The sequence below is a fragment of the Podarcis filfolensis genome (assembly GCF_964270895.1).
Source record: "Podarcis filfolensis genome assembly, chromosome: 17".
NCBI lineage: Eukaryota > Metazoa > Chordata > Lepidosauria > Squamata > Lacertidae > Podarcis > Podarcis filfolensis.
In genome coordinates, this window is record NC_139621.1 from 10,173,105 (window position 1) to 10,191,106 (window position 18,002).

The 18,002-nt window shown below is 45.9% G+C and overlaps 1 protein-coding gene across 5 annotated transcripts in view; it reads right to left on the reverse strand.

Moving 5' to 3' along the window:
• Window positions 1-1,950: 1,950 nt before the first annotated feature.
• The window catches only part of RASAL3 (RAS protein activator like 3), a 48,395-nt gene continuing 32,343 nt past the window's right edge, over window positions 1,951-18,002 (reverse strand). For all 5 annotated transcript variants that reach the window (XM_083592941.1, XM_083592937.1, XM_083592940.1 and 2 more), the window contains 10 exons: window positions 17,653-17,797; window positions 15,779-15,923; window positions 12,609-12,845; window positions 11,888-12,089; window positions 10,825-10,928; window positions 8,597-8,897; window positions 7,615-7,737; window positions 6,440-6,639; window positions 5,149-5,224; window positions 1,951-2,825 (listed from right to left, as the gene is read on the reverse strand). In XM_083592941.1, the coding sequence (XP_083449067.1) occupies window positions 2,670-2,825; window positions 5,149-5,224; window positions 6,440-6,639; window positions 7,615-7,737; window positions 8,597-8,897; window positions 10,825-10,928; window positions 11,888-12,089; window positions 12,609-12,845; window positions 15,779-15,923; window positions 17,653-17,797 (1,689 nt within the window). In that variant the 3' untranslated portion in view covers window positions 1,951-2,669. The remainder of the gene's footprint in view (window positions 2,826-5,148; window positions 5,225-6,439; window positions 6,640-7,614; window positions 7,738-8,596; window positions 8,898-10,824; window positions 10,929-11,887; window positions 12,090-12,608; window positions 12,846-15,778; window positions 15,924-17,652; window positions 17,798-18,002) is intronic.

Below are 18,002 nucleotides of genomic sequence, written 5' to 3' on the forward strand. Positions count from 1 at the left end.
CATAGTTCTGAAGGCAAAAGTTGGGAAGAACTGGGGGGGGGGGTGAACAGCAAAGTGAAGAAGAACTGGAAGAGAGAGAGCTAACAGACTCTCTCTCTCGCTGGAAAGTGTCCAGCCTATCAGTCCAAGGTCACACAGAGCAGATAAGGTGGCTACATAAAAAGCACAGTGGTTGTGAGATCAGGTTTCAAGGCACAGAAGTGACTAGGGGGGAAGTGGGTGGAAACCTTAACTGGGAGCACCTTCGTTCCGAGAATGGATGCTTTGTTCTTTTGCTGTGATCATTAAAAACTCTTTAAATGGTGAGAGACTCTTTTTGCTTTGTTCTGCTTATCTACGGCCAAGGGGGGGGGGTGTAGGAAGCCGAGTCCCCAAAGCCTCACACGCTGCAGCAACAAAATTCCACGTTCCCACAGGCCCCCCAGGAATGGTTCTGAGTTGATGGGAGTTCCCAGTGCTTGAGCTCAGGACCTCGTCTCTTGAAATTGAGCCGGTGCATCAGCATCATTGTTTTCATGGCAGGCTGAAAAGACGTTTGGTCCCAAGCACACCAGCACAAATGCTCTCACCAGGCACAAGACCCACTCAGAGTCGTACAACAACCTGGTTGCCACATCAAAAGTGGACTCTGATGTTTTTGAACTCCATCTGAAAAGAACCACCAAAATGGGAAAGGACTCCAAGAAAGTAAGATTCCAGTTGATCCTGGCCAATGTCCAGGACTCAGGCCAGCATTGTGCATCCCAGAGGCCCTTGAAGCATCTGCAAAGCTTGGCTGAAGAATGAACAAAATTCAGTCAATTTATGCAGATTCCCCAAGGCCGGTTGGAGATTCAGTGTATTGACGGGTTAATGTGAACAACACCCCCTCCCAAGAAAATCCAGCTCTTTATGCCTATAAAGAAATAATTTAAGACCTTCTGATGGAAAGGGGGCAGGAGTCCCGATGGCCCTCTGCACACAGTTTATCCATTTGTACCCCACATCCCCACCCCACAGCCTCGTACCTGCCGAAAAACTGCAAGCTCTTAACATATATATCTCAAAACCGACAAACCAGAATTATATTTGCATGGTAAAAGAAAAGTTGAGACATTGCATAGCTCAATGGCAGACACTGGATTATACAGGCATGCTGAAACAAGCCTGGCAGAAAGACACAAACTATTGATTCTCAGCTTCAAATTGAACAAGGTGTCATCAGATCCCTGCATTTGAACCTGGATCTGTACTGATCATGCAGGAAAGGGGGAGGCAGAGGAGGGTCCGAGTCAAATAGCAAAGGAGATGCAGGGGTGAAAGGTATGGAGCCGCTCTCTGTTCATGGCTTACTTCTCTCACCTGTCTTTGTCTTCCAGGAGAATGACCCTGCCACCTGGCCAGATTCTGACACTGGAAGTGAGCCTGGCTAAGAGAAAATGATGTAGGGACGCAAGTGGTGCGCTCAGAGAGGTGCAGTTTCTTCCCCCTTCACTCTTTTACGTTGTGTCCACACTAGGGCATTCATGCGTACATCGGGCTGCTGTTTCTGTGTGTACAATTGTGTATCTTTGTCCACCCACAAGTGCTTTCACTTTTATGCCTTTATTGCTTGATGAGCTATACAGTGGACCCTCGGGTTACATGACCTTTGGGTAAAGTAACTTTCGGGTTGCGAACGCGGCAAACCCAGAAGTGTATTCTTCCCGGTTTTGTTGCGTGTGAATGCGCAGAAGTGCTCTATCATGCCGTGCACATGCGCAGAAGCAGCGCCTCTACTTGCGGATTTTTTGGGGGTACGTACGGACCCCTGGAACAAATTACATTTGTATCCAGAGGGTCCGCTGTATTCATAAAAAGAAGAAGGTTCGCAATTCGTAGGGTTGCCATATTTCAAAAAGTGAAAATCCAGACACAAAAGTTTGGCCAAGACCTTTTTAAAGCAATTTATGCCCTAAGCTACTGAAGGTAAAGGTAAAGGTAAAGGGACCCCTGACCATTAGGTCCAGTCATGGATGACTCTGGGGTTGCGGTGCTCATCTCGCTTTATTAGCCAAGGGAGCTGACGTACAGCTTCCGGGTCATGTGGCCAGCATGACTAAGCCGCTTCTGGCAAACCAGAGCAGCGCACAGAAACGCCGTTTACCTTCCTGCTGGAGCGGTACCTATTTATCTACTTGCACTGGTGTGCTTTCGAACTGCTAGGTTGACAGGAGCAGGGACCAAGCAATGGGAGCTCACCCCGTTGCGGGGATTCGAACCGCCGACCTTCTGATCGGCAAGTTCTAGGCTCTGTGGTTTAACCCACAGCACCACCCGCGTCCCTTGTGATATGAAAATACTGGGGGGCAAATCGGATGGGAGGAGAAATGGTTCATCTCAGAAGAGAAGGGAAAGCAGCCGTTGCGGATGAAAGCTGCAGCCAGAAAGCAGAGCCGGGGCTTGTGGAATGGATGCCGTCTCAGGCGGGGATGAAAGGGTGGCGATGGCTGCGTAGCGCTGGAAACTAAGCCGAGAGGAAGGCACGGGAGGTTGTAGCAAAGCTCCCTGTGGGCTCCAGCTGAAGGATCCACCAGAGCGATGTGCAGGAAGGTCCACCTTGGAGAGACTTCCAGGGCTGTCCTGGGAGAGGAGAGTTTCCACTACGGAGATGCGCCAGCTTTGCATTTTCGGATGCGAAGGGAAGCGGGCTAGGTCTCGTCCCCATTCTCAGCCCTGTCCACCCACACTGGCCCCGAGTGGGGCTTCTGCTGTGCATTGGACGGTTTCCCTGCATATCCCAGCATCTGGCCAACAGCACGGAGGAGCTGGTCGTGGTCCCTCTCCATCCCAGACAGGCGGCGCTCCTGCAAAGGGGACATTGGAGAAACAGTTGGCTTGTGTATCTTTCTCGCCCTGATCTGGCCACAGTGATCCATGCAACGGTCACCTCCAGGCGTGATTATTGAAACTCGCTCTACGCGGAGCTGCCCTTGAAGCTGACCCAGAAACTCCAGCGGGTGCAGAATGCTGTGGTGAGGCTCCTTGCCGTGGGATCACATTCATTCAGTGCTATACCAGCTGCACTGGCTCCCGGTGGAGTACATGGTCAGGCTTAAGGTGCTGGTTTTGACCTTTAAAGCCCTATGTGGCCTAGGACTCACATACCTACGGGACCGCCTCTCTTGGTATGCCCCGCGGAGGACCTTAAGGTCCACAAATGACAACACTTTGGAGGTCCCAAGCCGCAAGGAGGTTAGACTGGTCTCAACTAGGACCAGGGCCTTTTCAGTACTGGCCCCGACGTGGTGGAACGCTCTGTCACAAGAGATTAGGGCCCTGCGGGACTTGATATCTTTCCGCAGGGCTTGCAAGATAGAGCTGTTCCACCTGGCCTTTGGTTTGGACTCAGTCTGACCCTTATGTTTCCCTCCCCCTATGATTTTGATCTATGGACTACTGTTAAATTGAGGCTGCATTTTAAATTATATTTTAACCTGTATTTTAAATTGGTTTATTTATTTATTTATTTGTTTGTTTGTTTGTTTGTTTGTTTGTTTGTAATTTTACTAGTGTTAGCTGCCCTGAGCCCAGCTCTGGCCAGGGAGGGCGAGGTATAAATAAAATTTTATTATTATTTATTATTTTTAAGCCCCAGCACCTCTCACTGTACAAATCAAGCAGTGGGCAAGCGGGGGTCATCGAACCCCCAGTGAATCAATTGTCTCACTTCAGCATATCTATGTTCAGTAAAACAATTAGGTGGGCGTTTTGCAGCTGGTCTAGCGACTCACATCTTACTGCAATGAAATGGGCATGTGTGCTGAAATATCTCTTTGGAGTGTGCCTCCTAAATGAGATACACATGCTTCTACTCTTCCTGAGCCTTTTTTTTAAAAAAAAATATATTATTAAAGATTTCTTAGTTTACAAAAATACATGCACTGTCTCTTTATTCAAGTTGTGTTTTCTACAGATCAGTTTCATTTGTTGTGAGACATCAGTGTTGCATACAGTGGCAGGTTAGGAAGAAAAGAGGGGGGAATGGTGAGTGGGGTGGGGTCGGAATGCTTCTCTTCTGTGGAGCTTTGTTTCAGTGTCACTTGTGTGGGTTCTCTTGTTGTATTTCCTTGGTGGTGAGAGAGGTTGGGGGTGCCCAAGGGTGTGGTTGGTTGTCTTTGGTTGGCTGTAGTGAAATTTGTTTTTATGTGAGAGTGGGGTGTGTGTGTGTTTGGATCAGGTTAGCCAGATTGATTCATATGCTGTCGGCAGATTCTTGTTATTGTCTTGTTGGTCTGTGTATGTGATAAAGGGGAACCATACCGGGGTGAAGGCATCTTCTTCTATTTGTCCCCGTTTCAGTTTCAGTAAATTTGATAAATGCAATTGTAAATTTTTTATACTCTGAAGCATTTCTTCATTTTTTGGATTTTTTACCAGTTCTTTTTCTTTTATTTGTTTATTTATTCCCATAATATTATTACCCTTATTTTTCTTAATTCTCCCCATTTGCTGTATTCCGTACCCTCTCATAAACGCTTCACTCGCATCCTAAATTATTTTCCTATCTGTATCTTGGTTCTCATTTAATTCAAAAAATTATTTCACTTTACTTACTCTTTGTTCATCTCTCCACACCTCATCATTCATCTCCACCTACCTTTGGTACGTCTTTTGAATTTCATGTAGACTGCTACAGGATTGTGATCTGATATAGATCTATTTAATATTTCCGCTTTATCGAGATTCAACATCAATTTTTTAGATACCCAAATTGCATCGATTCCTCCACTCGATTTATGTGCTTCAGAGCAATGTGTTATATCCTTTACCCTGGGGTTTTTTGTTTTCCAAGCATCGTAGAGATTTAAATTTTCAATTAAATTAAAAAAGGAGAGTGGAAGTTTACCTGAATTGGATATTTTGGTTAGTTTTTCTAATAAGGCTGTTTTCCCACACTATTTGATACCACTGGTCCATGTTCATTCCTGACAGGTCTCTCCAATGTCTGGGTATGATGCTTCTGGCTGGCAACAGTAGGTGGGTTATGAGCTCTTTATGATGTGAGGGGGCATTATTATCTTGGAAGATGTTTAGTTCCTGAGCCTTTGTTGAGCAATTCCCCCGAGTAGCTCCCCATTTTCTCCTGCCCCTTGACCACCAAGTTAAATGGCTACAGAGAGCCCTTACCAGATTCTTGGTCTTCTCCTCACTAGCTCGAAGCTTCTCGTGATCCTTCTTCCAGCTGGTCTCTACACTAGTCACCCTGCAACAGAAGAGGATCCAGTATAATCTAGCGAACTCAAGCTGCAAGACTTGGTTTCAACCTCCTCAGTCCCTACCATAGGTACACTGGCTGGCTTTGGACAAGTCACTGTCTCTCAGCCCAAGACCTCACAAGGCTTACGAAGGACATAAGACAGAGATGCAAACCTCTTCTCACACTAGATAGACTAAACCACTGGGGATCATTTTTTACTCTACTTCCTCATCGGACTTGGAACTTCAAAGAACCTTATAAGGAGCTGCTAAAATGAAGATTTCCGCCACCTCTTCATTTTGGCAGGGATTCTAATGCAAAACCCATTCTTTAAACCTTGTTCAAAAGCAGATGAAAAAAACCTTCATTTTAGTAGTGGATCTGTTGTGGTTTGCATGGAATCCTGCAGACCTGAGCAAGATTTAACTCATCAGCTGACCTTCTTTCAACCAAGTCACTTGGCACAAGTGGTTTGTGTCCTAGCAACTACCTACTGGACTCCCAAGATTCAAGGCAGCTGTCCTTGGTCAGCTTGGTTCTGGCTCCAGAAGATGGCCTCTTCGTCTTGCTTCCTAGCAGGGGACTTGGGCCAAGACAGTGCCTCATGAAGTGAGGACATTAATAGACAGGACAATAAACTGTTTTTATATGCAACAACAGCAGCAAGAGTATTGTTGGCACAGAAATGGAAACAAGAAGAACTACCGACGAAAGAAGAATGGCAGACGAAATTAATGGACTATGCAGAATTGGATAAGATGACAGGAAGGATTTGAAACCTGCAGGACAGAGATTCTCAGAGGACTGGAGTAAATATATGAATTATTTGAAAAGCAATTGTAATCGAGAGATTAAGCTAGTAGGATTCCAAGAAGTTTTGTAAGGAGGACTATGCGAAATATTGCAGAGAAAACTATGATAAGAATTATTAGTGAAGGAGTATTAAATGTAATACTGAAAATAATGAAATGCAGATTAAGTGATAAAGACTGGAAAATCTTCAGGTGCAGTTGATGGAAGTCCAAAACATTGTAAGATAAGAAAGCATGTTATATGATTTTTGGAAATTATTTGTAAAAATCGATAAAAATGTTTTTAAAAAAGATAGTGCCTCATGACTAGGCACTCAAATCAGGGACAGACTGAAAAGCTTCCAGGAGCCAAGGCACCAGAGCTAAGGTGACCATGCAGGTCTTTAGAGGATCTCGTGGGATCCCTCACCTGGTGCTTAGCTGCACAAGGCAGCTCTCGGTCTCCTCCAGCCTCTTGCAGAGAGCCTCTTCCCGCTCCTGGAACTTGGCCTGCTCCTCTAGCAGCATTTGGTTCTGGGTCGTCAGTCTTTCCAGCTGCTCTTCGAAGCGTTGTTGTTTCTCCCTCGCTGTGGTCAGCTCCATCTGTAGCTCTTCCATCTGCTTCCCATACTGTGGGGGTAAACAAGGCTAGTAGTTAGAGCAGCCAGGGGCTTGAAGCAGTGGAACCTCTCTCTCCCGGGTGGCCTTGCACAAGGTCAATGGGGCAGAAGCAAGGTCATAGCCATGGCAAGGGGCCCAGAGGCAGGAATCCTGCCGCTAGAGCATCGGGCTTATTCACACCTAACTTTTGCCCCACTCTTTCCAGGCAGAGGTCTGCACTTAAAAGCTCTGTGTCCTAGAATGGTGTTTTTGTTTTGTTTTCTGCCCAGAGTTTTGCCTGTGAAAACCTACCCTTTAGCACTCAATCGTAGCAAAAGTCAATGTGGATTTTCTGCAGATGGCTGTTTGCTCCGATTGAGCTTTAAAGAGTGGGTTTTCATGGAGAAAGCTCTAGGGCAAAAACACACGCACCCTGACAAAGACCTTTTAAACACGGACCGTGCCTGGAAAGAGCTGGGGAAAGTTAAGTGTGGATAAGCCCTGAGAGATGAGTCCTGGGTTCAAATCCTGCCTGGGCCATTAGCCTGTTAGGAGGCATTCCCAGTCCTCCCCCATCACCTTTTACAGCCTAGGGATGACATTAACATGCCTGCTTCATCCGAAGGTCCTGAATCTTCCCGCTATGCCATTCTCTTTCTCAAGTCTGCAAAATGATGCCAAGCATGAAACAGGGTTATGGTTTTTGTTCTGTGGCGGAAGGGGACTCTACCTTAGGTAGCTAAGTGTACTGGAACAAAAGACTGCCTCCAGGTGACATAATTCATCCCTTTCTAGACATGGCAGTGTGTCAGTCTACAGGGTGGAAGCCCCCTTTAAACTAGCCAAACATCATTGCCCAGAACAACATTTTTTTGAGAAATCACAACTAACTCAAGTCAATAGTGGACTGCCGTTCTGGTCCCAGAATGCAAAGTGCTATTAGCGCGTCCACTCAGGAGTTGGGGTGTCTGGGTCTGATATTCTGAGTGGAAGTGATTCTCCCACCTGTTCCAGGGGCTGCATGGCATAAAGGCTGCTTTGCTGAGCAGCTGCTTCTTCAGAGTGTCTCAGCCAAGGCACAGTGGGCTTCCGGGGCAGCGAGGCAGATGGGTGGAGCTTCGGATACCCCTAGAACACAATCAACATTATTATTACTATGCAATAATTTTTATTAAATTTTCTGTTTTACAATTTCAAATAAACATTTTACAAACTTTAAGATATCCAGTGACTTCCCTTCTTCTCTTTCCGTGGTTCATTTTACCTGCATATTTTACTAGGTAAAGGTAAAGGACCCCTGGACGGTTAAGTCCAGTCAAAGGCGACTATGGGGTTGTGGCACTCATCTCGTTTTCAGGCTGAGGGAGCTGGCGTTTGTCCACAGACAGCTTTCAGGGTCATGGGGCCAGCATGACTAAGCCGCTACTGGCGCAACAGAACACCGGGATGGAAACCAGAGTGCACGAAAACACTGTTTACCTTCCCGCCGGAGCGGTACCTATATATCTACTTGCACTGGTATGCTTTTGAACTGCTAGGTTGGCAGGAGCTGGGACAGAGCAATGGGAGCTCACCCTGTCATGGGTATTTGAACTATTGCAGTGGGATTCCTGGGTAAACAAATTAGGAAAGTGACATGGAAGACAAGGGTGCTGTCCTGTGTCAAGAAGAAAGGTCACCCCTGATCACCCAGACCCTATTCACTCTCCAAACATGACTCCTCTAAAGATGACATCCATCTATCATGGATGCTTTAGCTGAGATTCCTGCATTGCAGGGGGTTGGACTAGATGACCCTGGGGTCCCATCCGACTCTGAGATCCTATGATTCTATGACAGTGGGTGACCCCCATGATGGTGCCTATTCTGCACTCCCTGTGGGTCCTACAGATTCCGGTTCTTTACGCCTTTCCAGGGAACTTGTGTTGAGCTGCAGGCACTTGGGGGCCACCAGTAGTCAGGAGGGCCAGTCTAGAGCCCCAATTACCTGGGATGCTTTGCTGCTGCCATGCGGGTAGGAGGTACAAAGTCGAGGGCTGCTCTCCCTGCTCTCGGCCACATGCTCGGTGCTCCTCTGCTTCTGGAGACGTCGAGCTGCCTTGTTCTGAGTCGGGACGCTCTGGGTGCGCTGCACTTTGGTCCTGGTTCTGACCGGGTGCAAAGGGGCCAGCGGCTCTTCCTTCCCTCGGCCTTTCTGAATGCTGGTCATGGACTGGCTCTTGATCAGAGGACTGTGCTTGCCTAGCTCCCGTGGGGGCACAAAACCCGGCTTCTGGTTTTCCGCCTGTCTGGAACACAAGAAGAGAAGAAGCGTTTGGATTTGATATCCCGCTTTATCACTACCCGAAGGAGTCTCAAAGCAGCTAACAATCTCCTTTCCCTTCCTCCCCCACAACAAATACTCTGTCAGGTGAGTGAGGCTGAGAGACTTCAGAGAAGTGTGACTAGCCCAAGGTCACCCAGCAGCTGCATGTGGAGGAGCGGAGACGCGAACCCGGTTCACCAGATTACGAGTCCACCACTCTTAACCACTACACCACACTGGCTGGAAGGGTGGGAGTGCAGCGTGACTATAATGCAACAGGCAGCACTTGAACCTATCAAACCGAGAGAGAGAGAGAGAGAGAGAGAGATGACCCCTGGCTGTTAATTCTTTACTGAACATGTGGTCTAAACCACTGAGTCTCTTGGGCTTGCTGATCGGAAAGTCGGTGGTTCGAATCCCCGCGATGGAGTGAGCTCCCCAGCTCCTGCCAACCTAGCAGTTTGAAAGCACACCAGTGCAAGTAGCTAAATAGGTACTGATGCGGTGGGAAAGGTAAACGGCGTTTCCGTGCGCTCTGGCTTCTGTCATGGTGTCCCGTTGTGCCAGAAGCAGTTAGTCCTGCTGGCCACATGACCCGGAAAGCTGTCTGTGGACAAAGACCGGCTCCCTCGGCCTGAAAGCGAGATAAGCGCCGGCAACCCTATAGTCGCCTTTGACTGGACTTAACCATCCAGGGGTCCTTTATCTTTTACCTTTTTTATTTTACTGTGTGTGAGTAGGGCTGCGGGGGGGGGGGGCACATAGCAGGGATGGTCTTATTTCATGTAAAAACAGCAAAACTGAAATATATGCATTTTTTTAAAATGGCATAAAGCACTCACGTTTCTTTGATTTTAATCTGATATTTGAACATGCAAAACATGGAGAATCATCTCAGGCAAGGAGGTATGTGGGTGCCAGGAATTGGGGCTGGGGTAAACGAGGGCCTGTGAGGGCTTGTGGAAATTCCAGGAAATCACCTAATCTCTATCCAAGATGTAGGACCATAATAATAATAATTTATTATTTATACCCCGTCCATCTTCCTGGGTTTCCCCAGCCACTCTGGGCAGCTCCCAACAGAATATTCAAAACACGATAAAACATCAAACATTAAAAACTTCCCTAAACAGGGCTGCCTTCAGATGTCTTCTAAAAGTCAGATAGTTATTTATTTCCTTGACATCTGACGGGAGGGCGTTCCACAGGGTGGGTGCCACTACTGAGAAGGCCCTTTTCCTGGTTCCCTGTAATCTCACTTTTCACAGTGAGGGAACTGACCATCATCCTATCAAACCCTCAACACCCAAACCACAAAGAAAGCAACTCCACGGCAGGACACAAGCCAATCCCATCTGGGGGAAATGCCTTTCCAGCACCAAATGAATTTGATTCCCTCCCCCTCTTTCTTTTTTCCTTTCTCCTTCTGTGTTGGAACTCCGATTTGGGGACTTCCCTGGCTTCTTTCTGGCCCATGTAGGACCAGTCTGGATAGTTAGCCTTGGTGAAGACTTGACGTTTTTATCCCCAAAAAAGTTTTTGATTGGGTTTCCACTGAAATGAGGCTGCATTTTAATGTTTTAATGTTGTATTTTAATCTTGTTTTTTAAGCTGTATTTCAATCAATCGTTTTTATATTTGGTGTTAGCCAACCCTGAGCCCAGTCTTGGCTGGGGAGGGCGGGGTATAAATAAAATTTATTATTATTATTATTATTATTATTATTATTATTATTATTATTAGATGTGGTGGTCATTTCAACCCTGAGCATGATCAAAATCTATCCCCTGGATTTCCCTGAAAGATGGTTTTCATCTTCTTGAGCCTTGAGAGCCAGCAACTATTGCTGCAATTTCAGTGTATCCCTCCCTGCCAGCCATCCCAAGAGCCAGAAGCGAGTCATTTGTTACCTGTCCTCTGCATTGGGCCCAAGTCGAACGATGACAGGAACCGGTGTCCCCTCTTGTATAGCACGGAGGATTGTGGGCAGAGGCTCCAGTCTGTCTTTTGTCCGCTTATATGCAACAGAGCAAAAAGTACAGGTAAGAAGAACGCAGTCAGAGGGCTTGCAAAAATGAGAAACCACTGCTACTGGCGTGGCACGACTGACCGAAGGATTTGCTCTACCTCTGACAAAGAGGAGCAGAGGATCACACTCACACCTGGATCAAACCCTACAAGTCACATTTATGCATTTGTTAAAATATACACACACACTTTATTTTAATGGTATCTCCTGCTTTGGGTGAACCTCCCTCCACCCACCTAACCCTTCCAATCCTGCCTGAATGAGCAAATATATCTGAAGAATAAATGGTGAATTTCAAAATTCAGAAACAAATCCACCTTCACACATCCCATCACAAAAACCGCTCCCTCTCTCGTGTCTCCCTGTGTCCCCAAATCAATTCCTTTTCTTCCCGACTGCAATGCCACCGAGTTCCTCTCTTCCAGATTTAACACTTAATTTGTGAATGGGTCACTGAGATATTGCAAACAGATAGCTGGCTAGCAGGGATTTGTGGTTATTATTTATCGGATTTTTCACAGAAAAGGAAATTTTTGGATTAGACGGTGAGAAAATGTGGGCTGACCTTTTGGTGCCAAGAATGTCATGGAGTTACTGCAAAAAATAAAAAAGCTTCCATACACCAGGAGCACCCATCCTATAATAAACACCCGCCTGTAAGCAGCCCATAGCAATATTAGCCAAATTGATGGCACCTTTATGTAAAATAGCTGGTATAAGCCACCAATGAGCTGCAGGAGGGAGGGGGATACACAGCGGGACTGAGGAACATGGATGACAGGCGTTGACAGATGCAAAGTCCCTGATGGATTGGCTTCTGCTCCAATTGTTGGCTCCTCCTAGGCCCCGCTACCCATGAGCAGGCCCAGTCAATGCATCTTGCCACCAGGGGGCAGGCCAAGCCCATCCAAGTGGAGGTGCCACACAAGACAGGCAGCTGGTACCTCTTCCAGGGTAGAAAAGATGTTGCAGAGCAGGGAATGCAGGATGGACAATTCCAGGGCCAGGTCAATGGAGTCGTCATAAGCGGGCAAGTGGATGGCACTGCCAGGGCTGGAGACGCTGCAGAGGAATGACTTCATGGTGCCCCAGTTGCGCTCCAAAAACTCATTCATGAAGCTCATGTACGCCTCCTTTTCTCCAAACCTGCAGAAAATAGAATAATAATAATGATAATGATAATGATAATAATAATTTATTATTTATACCCTGCCCATCTGGCTGGGTTTCCACAGCCACTCAGGGCGGCTTCCAACTGAATATTAAAAAAAATACAGCGTCAGACATTAAAAACTTCCCTAAACAGGGCCGCCTTCAGTTGTCTTTTAAAAGTAAAATAGTTGTTTATTGCCTTGACATCTGCTGGGAAGGCGTTTGTAGTGGAAATGCAGAAGACAATTGTATTTCGAGGAGTTAACCCTGCCCAAACAAGACATGAGTACACTGTAATATTTCTGAATAACTAATTTCTTATTATATCGAACGATTAAACAATCTACTTGTTTGTGCTCATTTCAGATTGCTTTTAAAAACTGCCGACCAAATCTGGTTCACCAGATTACGAATCTACCGCTCTTAACCACTACACCACACTGGCTCCAAGCCATTCTCAAGCCTCACAGTGAATCAGCCTTCCTGGACACAGCCAGGGACACAGTTACCTACGTGGTAAAGTTTGCCAGGTTCTGGATAACCTTAGCCGCCAGAGTCAGGGTGCGGGAGGTGGTGTCATCCGGATACTCTTGAGTGAGGCCGAAGAGGCTGGGCGACATGATGGCCGGGCAGAGGAAGCGCAAGAACAAGGAGGCAGAGATGAGGCGCTGCCCGATGCTGGCTTTGCCCCTTAGCTGGCATGCCTCTTGCCAGGCAGTGAAGACCTCGCTGAGCTCAGCTGGGAAGGAGCTGCAGAGAGAAAAGAAGGAGTTGGCTGGCTGTGAGAAGGCCTGAGGGCAGACTTTTTGTGATGAAGGGGCCTCACAGAATGCCTGGATAGGGTAGGGAATCGCTACAGAACAAGCAAAGCCAAAGCGCAGGCTGACGAAGACATCTGAAGCTATGGTATTCATAAAATAACAATCCATTTCATAAAATTATCAGTTTCTGCTTGACAGCGATGCTGGCGTTTTTTGCACACAATGCCAAAGTCAGGCATTTTTGCAACTTATTGGACAATGCGGTATGATAATGCTCCGTCGTTTTCTCCTCATACAGCCGCTTAAAGTGGAAGTTGGACATTCGGGGAAAGATCCAGGAATATACCCTCAGCTGAAACTCCCAGCTCTCCCCACAATGGCTGCCGTTCTAGTGAAGTGACACAGAGCTGAGTTGGACAGAAGCACATCCTGAAGGAGAACAATAACAGACCCAAGGAAGGTCTCTTGACTAGTTCACATTGTTACCTGAGCCAAAGTAATGATTTGCCAATGGCTGGCTCAGTGACTGGCCTCAGAAACTCTGAGGACTCCTGTCAATCTGCTTATTCTGCAGTCACCCTGATTTGCTTACACAGTGATTAAATTATGGGCCTCTCCAGACATCTTTCTTACTGGGCATTCATTAAAATATCAGGGCAGTTACAGTATATGCAATCCCACTTCCAATGCTGTTTGTGCCCATAGAGGTTTCAGGACAGATGTACTGCTTCAGTCCCAAGCAGTGAATGACCTATAGCTTCTTATTGAAATCCCACAAATGTTCTGGCGATTCTTGTCGTCCCACTTTTCCTGTGTTACATAGTGCAAGAGAGCCCACCTAGACATGCATAATGTGGAAACATTGGGGAGGAATTAGAGAACTAATTAAGCAGTATAAATTTATTTATTATAAATATATCACTAATGATGACATTTTTCAGGATACACCTGCCTTGAGAGGCCCACAGTCCATACTTGATTGAATGTTTCTTCTGATTTGCTTATAGGGTGCTTACAGTATATGACAATGAGCATTCATCCTGATTTCCTTGCAGTCTTCCTGTTAATCTTTTTTTAAATATAATTTTTCTTAAATTTTCTGTTTTACCATTTCAAATACTCATTTTACATCCTTAAGATCTCAATGACTTCCCTTCTTCTCTTTCCACAGTTCATTTTACATATCTTAAATCCCTGCAAATTTTGCAAAAACTATACCAATCAGTTTTCCATTATTGCATCCATCGGAACTTATTAACACTGTTGAATTTATCTTAATGCTGCCAGTGTTTTCAGCTGTACACAATTATTTCCCATATATTCACTAAATGTTTTCCAATCTTCTTTAAACGTATGTTCTTCTTGTTCTCTTATTCTATGTGTTAAGTCTGCAAGTTGTGCATATTCTGTCAGCTTAAGTTGCCACTCTTCTTTGGTTGGGACCTGGCTCGTTTTCCATTTTTGGGCTAACGAAACATGGGCCGCAGCTGTTGCATACATAAAAATCTTCCTGTTAATCTTCGTCCCACACTTCTCAGGGCATTTCTATGTCACTTTCCTAACTGCAAAAAGGCTACAGGTTTGTTTTGGGGGTTTTTAATGGATTTGTTGCCCAGGGGTAATGGAGCACGCCACTTCAATTGCACTAACCTAAATAGTGCAATCCACTCTGCTAGAAATCCTTTCTCTTGTCCTCAGATATGAGAGTTGCTTGTCTTATCCTGCATAGGATCAAAGGCACGCATTTCATTATGACTAGGGTCGCTTCCAAGCAGCCTGTTTAATGAGCATTCAGCCCAATTTGTTTACAGAGAGATTAGACAACCTTGGCTATCTAATGAGCAATCATCTTGATAAGACAAATCTGCATCAAGCAGTTGCCATCTCACTCTTCCCTTATTGCAAAAAAAAAGTCCAATCTTTGGGGGAAGTGGGTTTGTTTCACAAGAGCTCCAAATCAGCATGAACTGTGCAGCCTGAACTTCCTGGGACTTGACTGAATCCCACCCCAAAACAGTGACACTCTGGTAGCACTTGCTGAGCCCCGACATCTCAGGGAGCCCCTCCTCAAACTGAATGCCCTGCCTGTGGAATGTGAAACACAAGAGCAGTCAAGTACAACATTCCTAGAGTGAACATGTTTACACATGGGGAGGAATGTTTGTCCAGCCAGCAGGTAAACTTCCTGTTTCCTTCTGGGCTGGGGCAGACTTCCTCTACATGTGACTAGAGGTGGGCATGGCCTCACCTGTGCAGGTAACAAAAGCATAGGACTGGCCACCGTCTCTCCATCTCTATGACTACTTTCGTCGAAGAAGCAACATCTGCTTAGCCAAAGATGCTCTCTTGTTCTCCAGCCAAGAGAGGACAAAGGGACTGTCTCCTTATGAGGTAGTTTCCAGGTGTATGTTACTTTTCTAAGCCAAGTCTGCCTTCTGGGATCTGATTCTGAACAGAATGTGAGTGAGTAAACTCTTTTTATACTTTTATAGAAGACAGTGTCATGTCTTATCTTTTATGAGGGAATAAAGGAAAAAAAATACCAAAACAGTTATTATAGAGGCTTTAGCGAGCCTGAGCAAACGCATCCGCTGTGAGTTTAAAAAGGGGAATGTTACTCTGCTAAATTGTGAACTTGTTTACACAAGTTGGAAAGGCTATAATCAAACAATATATCCTCTCCTGCATCCCTGAACATTCCCACACTGCCGTTCCCCATTCATATGGGCCAGAGCGCTGCCTGGCCAAGGAGGCCATAAGAGGGATCCCGGACTGCAACTTTCTGGCCCAATACTCTGTGAATGAGAGGCATAGTGGCGGGCACAGAAAACCACAAATGGTGCCCCCAGCTTCACTTCTGCAGGCCCAGTGGGGAGAGCGTCCGCCCCCCGCCACCCCCCAATGACCCACTCAAGCACTCACTGGCTAGAAACAGCAATCCTCCGGAAGATCTCTTCGCAGATGTGCTGCAGGTTGCTGCGGTTGTCAGCCAGGTCACATGGCGCACATTTGCTGGGATCCACTTCACAGCTGTCCTCTAAAGTGTATGGCTGGGCGACTATATCACCTGCAACACAGCCTCATGCTTTAATTTCAGCCAGGCTACAGTGTTGGCTGGAGTTACAACAGGGATACCTTGGACTACAACATGACCCACAATGAAGACCAGACTCAGGGCCGGATTGAGGATTGATGAGGCCCTAAGCTACTGAAGGTAAAGGTAAAGGGACCCCTGACCATTAGGTCCAGTCATGGATGACTCTGGGGTTGCGGTGCTCATCTCGCTTTATTAGCCAAGGGAGCCGACGTACAGCTTCCGGGTCATGTGGCCAGCATGACTAAGCCGCTTCTGGTGAATCAGAGCAGCGCACGGAAATGCTGTTTACCTTCCCGCTGGAGCGGTACCTATTTATCTACTTGCACTTTGATGTGCTTTCAAACTGCTAGGTTGGTGTAATGGCACCCTTTATATGTCCAGCTGTCCTTTGTCAACAACAAATTGCCTCTGTTTTTTGTGTTGACCATATGCTATATGGTAATTTATGGACCTAATAGGTATCTAAAGCCATTTGTACATGTTGCCATGCAACCCATCCATGCAGAATGGAGGCACCCTATATATAGAAATGAGCAAACCGGTGATATTTTAGGGAGCAGGCTAGCAGGCGGGGCCCATGACTTACATCATAGGAGCCTACACAACACAAAACACTGTTGCTGTATGTAGGTTTTGTTTTATTTGGTTTTTATCCTGTATTTTGGAAATGTACATCCAGTTTTTTCCTTTAATTTTTTTTGGGCCCCCCAAGAGAGTGGGGCCCTAAGCTATAGCCTGTTTAGCTTATACGCAAATCCGGCACTGACCAGACTACTTGAGCATGCCCAGCTAATACTGCCATGACGGGTCATTTTGCATAGACCTGAGGTCAAAATGACTTCTTCTTCTTATTTCAATTTTATATACCACGCTTTATCAAAAGATCTCAAGGCGGTGCACGACATTAGAAACAGATTACAAAACATCAATAATAACATAGTAAAGAAAGCATACTGACCGACAGCCTACTAAAAAAAAATCATCATAAAAACTATCCTCTCGCCCACACTTTTACAGGCCATAGATTCGTTCCAATCTGTACTTTTTGCATTCTTTTGCCACTTCTTTTCTTTTTAAAAATTTATTTATTTGGTTTTTCAAATTAACATTTTACACTCAATATACATTATAAAATATTGATGTATATTCAATATACATCATAAAATCAAGACTCTCCTGGACTTCCCTCCTCCCCTTTGTGGGTCCTATTGTTAGTCATTTTCTCCTGCATCTTTTATAATAATCCAGATCTTTTCCATCTCCATTAAATCCAAAATTCACCATTAAACTACAAGTGTTATTTCAATCCTACTAACAATGATAACTGTTTACAATTACTTTTAAGATAAATTATAAATTTCCCCTATTCCTTATTAAAATTCTGGTTTTCCTGATTTCTGATTCTTCCTGTCATTTTTGCCTTTTCGGCATAATCCACCAACTTAATCTGCCAGTTTAAGTTTAACCAGAGAAGAAGGGCATTCTGTGCCAATCCTGCAACTGAGGATAGCACTCATGCAGATGTTGAAGTGGGTTCTAGCTCACAAAATAAAATGTGTTCAGTCTTTAAGGGAGCGCAATACTCTTGGTTGCTAGAGGCTGAAACTCTGGGGTTTTCTCTGGTAGCAATCTAGCAGAGAAACCTAACTAGCTCCTTAAGAAAATGCTGCACGCCCCTACCCGCCGGTTGCCAACTTACTCAGTGTGGACAGCAGGTAAGGGCCTCCCACCAGCTTCATGTATTCATCGATGGCTTTGGTGGCAAGGGTATTTTCACGGAAAATCAGTGCTTCGCGCTCGTCGAAACGGTCCAGCTCTGACACACCCAAGTCAATGAGAAAGTCCTGCAACACAAGACAGGAAGGGTTAGTTGAACAAACCCTACCCTTCCTCAGAGATCTCCCATACCAACTGACTCACCCTGGAATCCTGATTCTGAACCAGGCTCCCAACTTAATGATATCGAGGGCCCTGTGTCCATGCTGTGACTCTGGGAATGTGCAAAGCAGTCCAGGGTTATTCTTGCAGCAAACATGGCTTCCGAGAGCC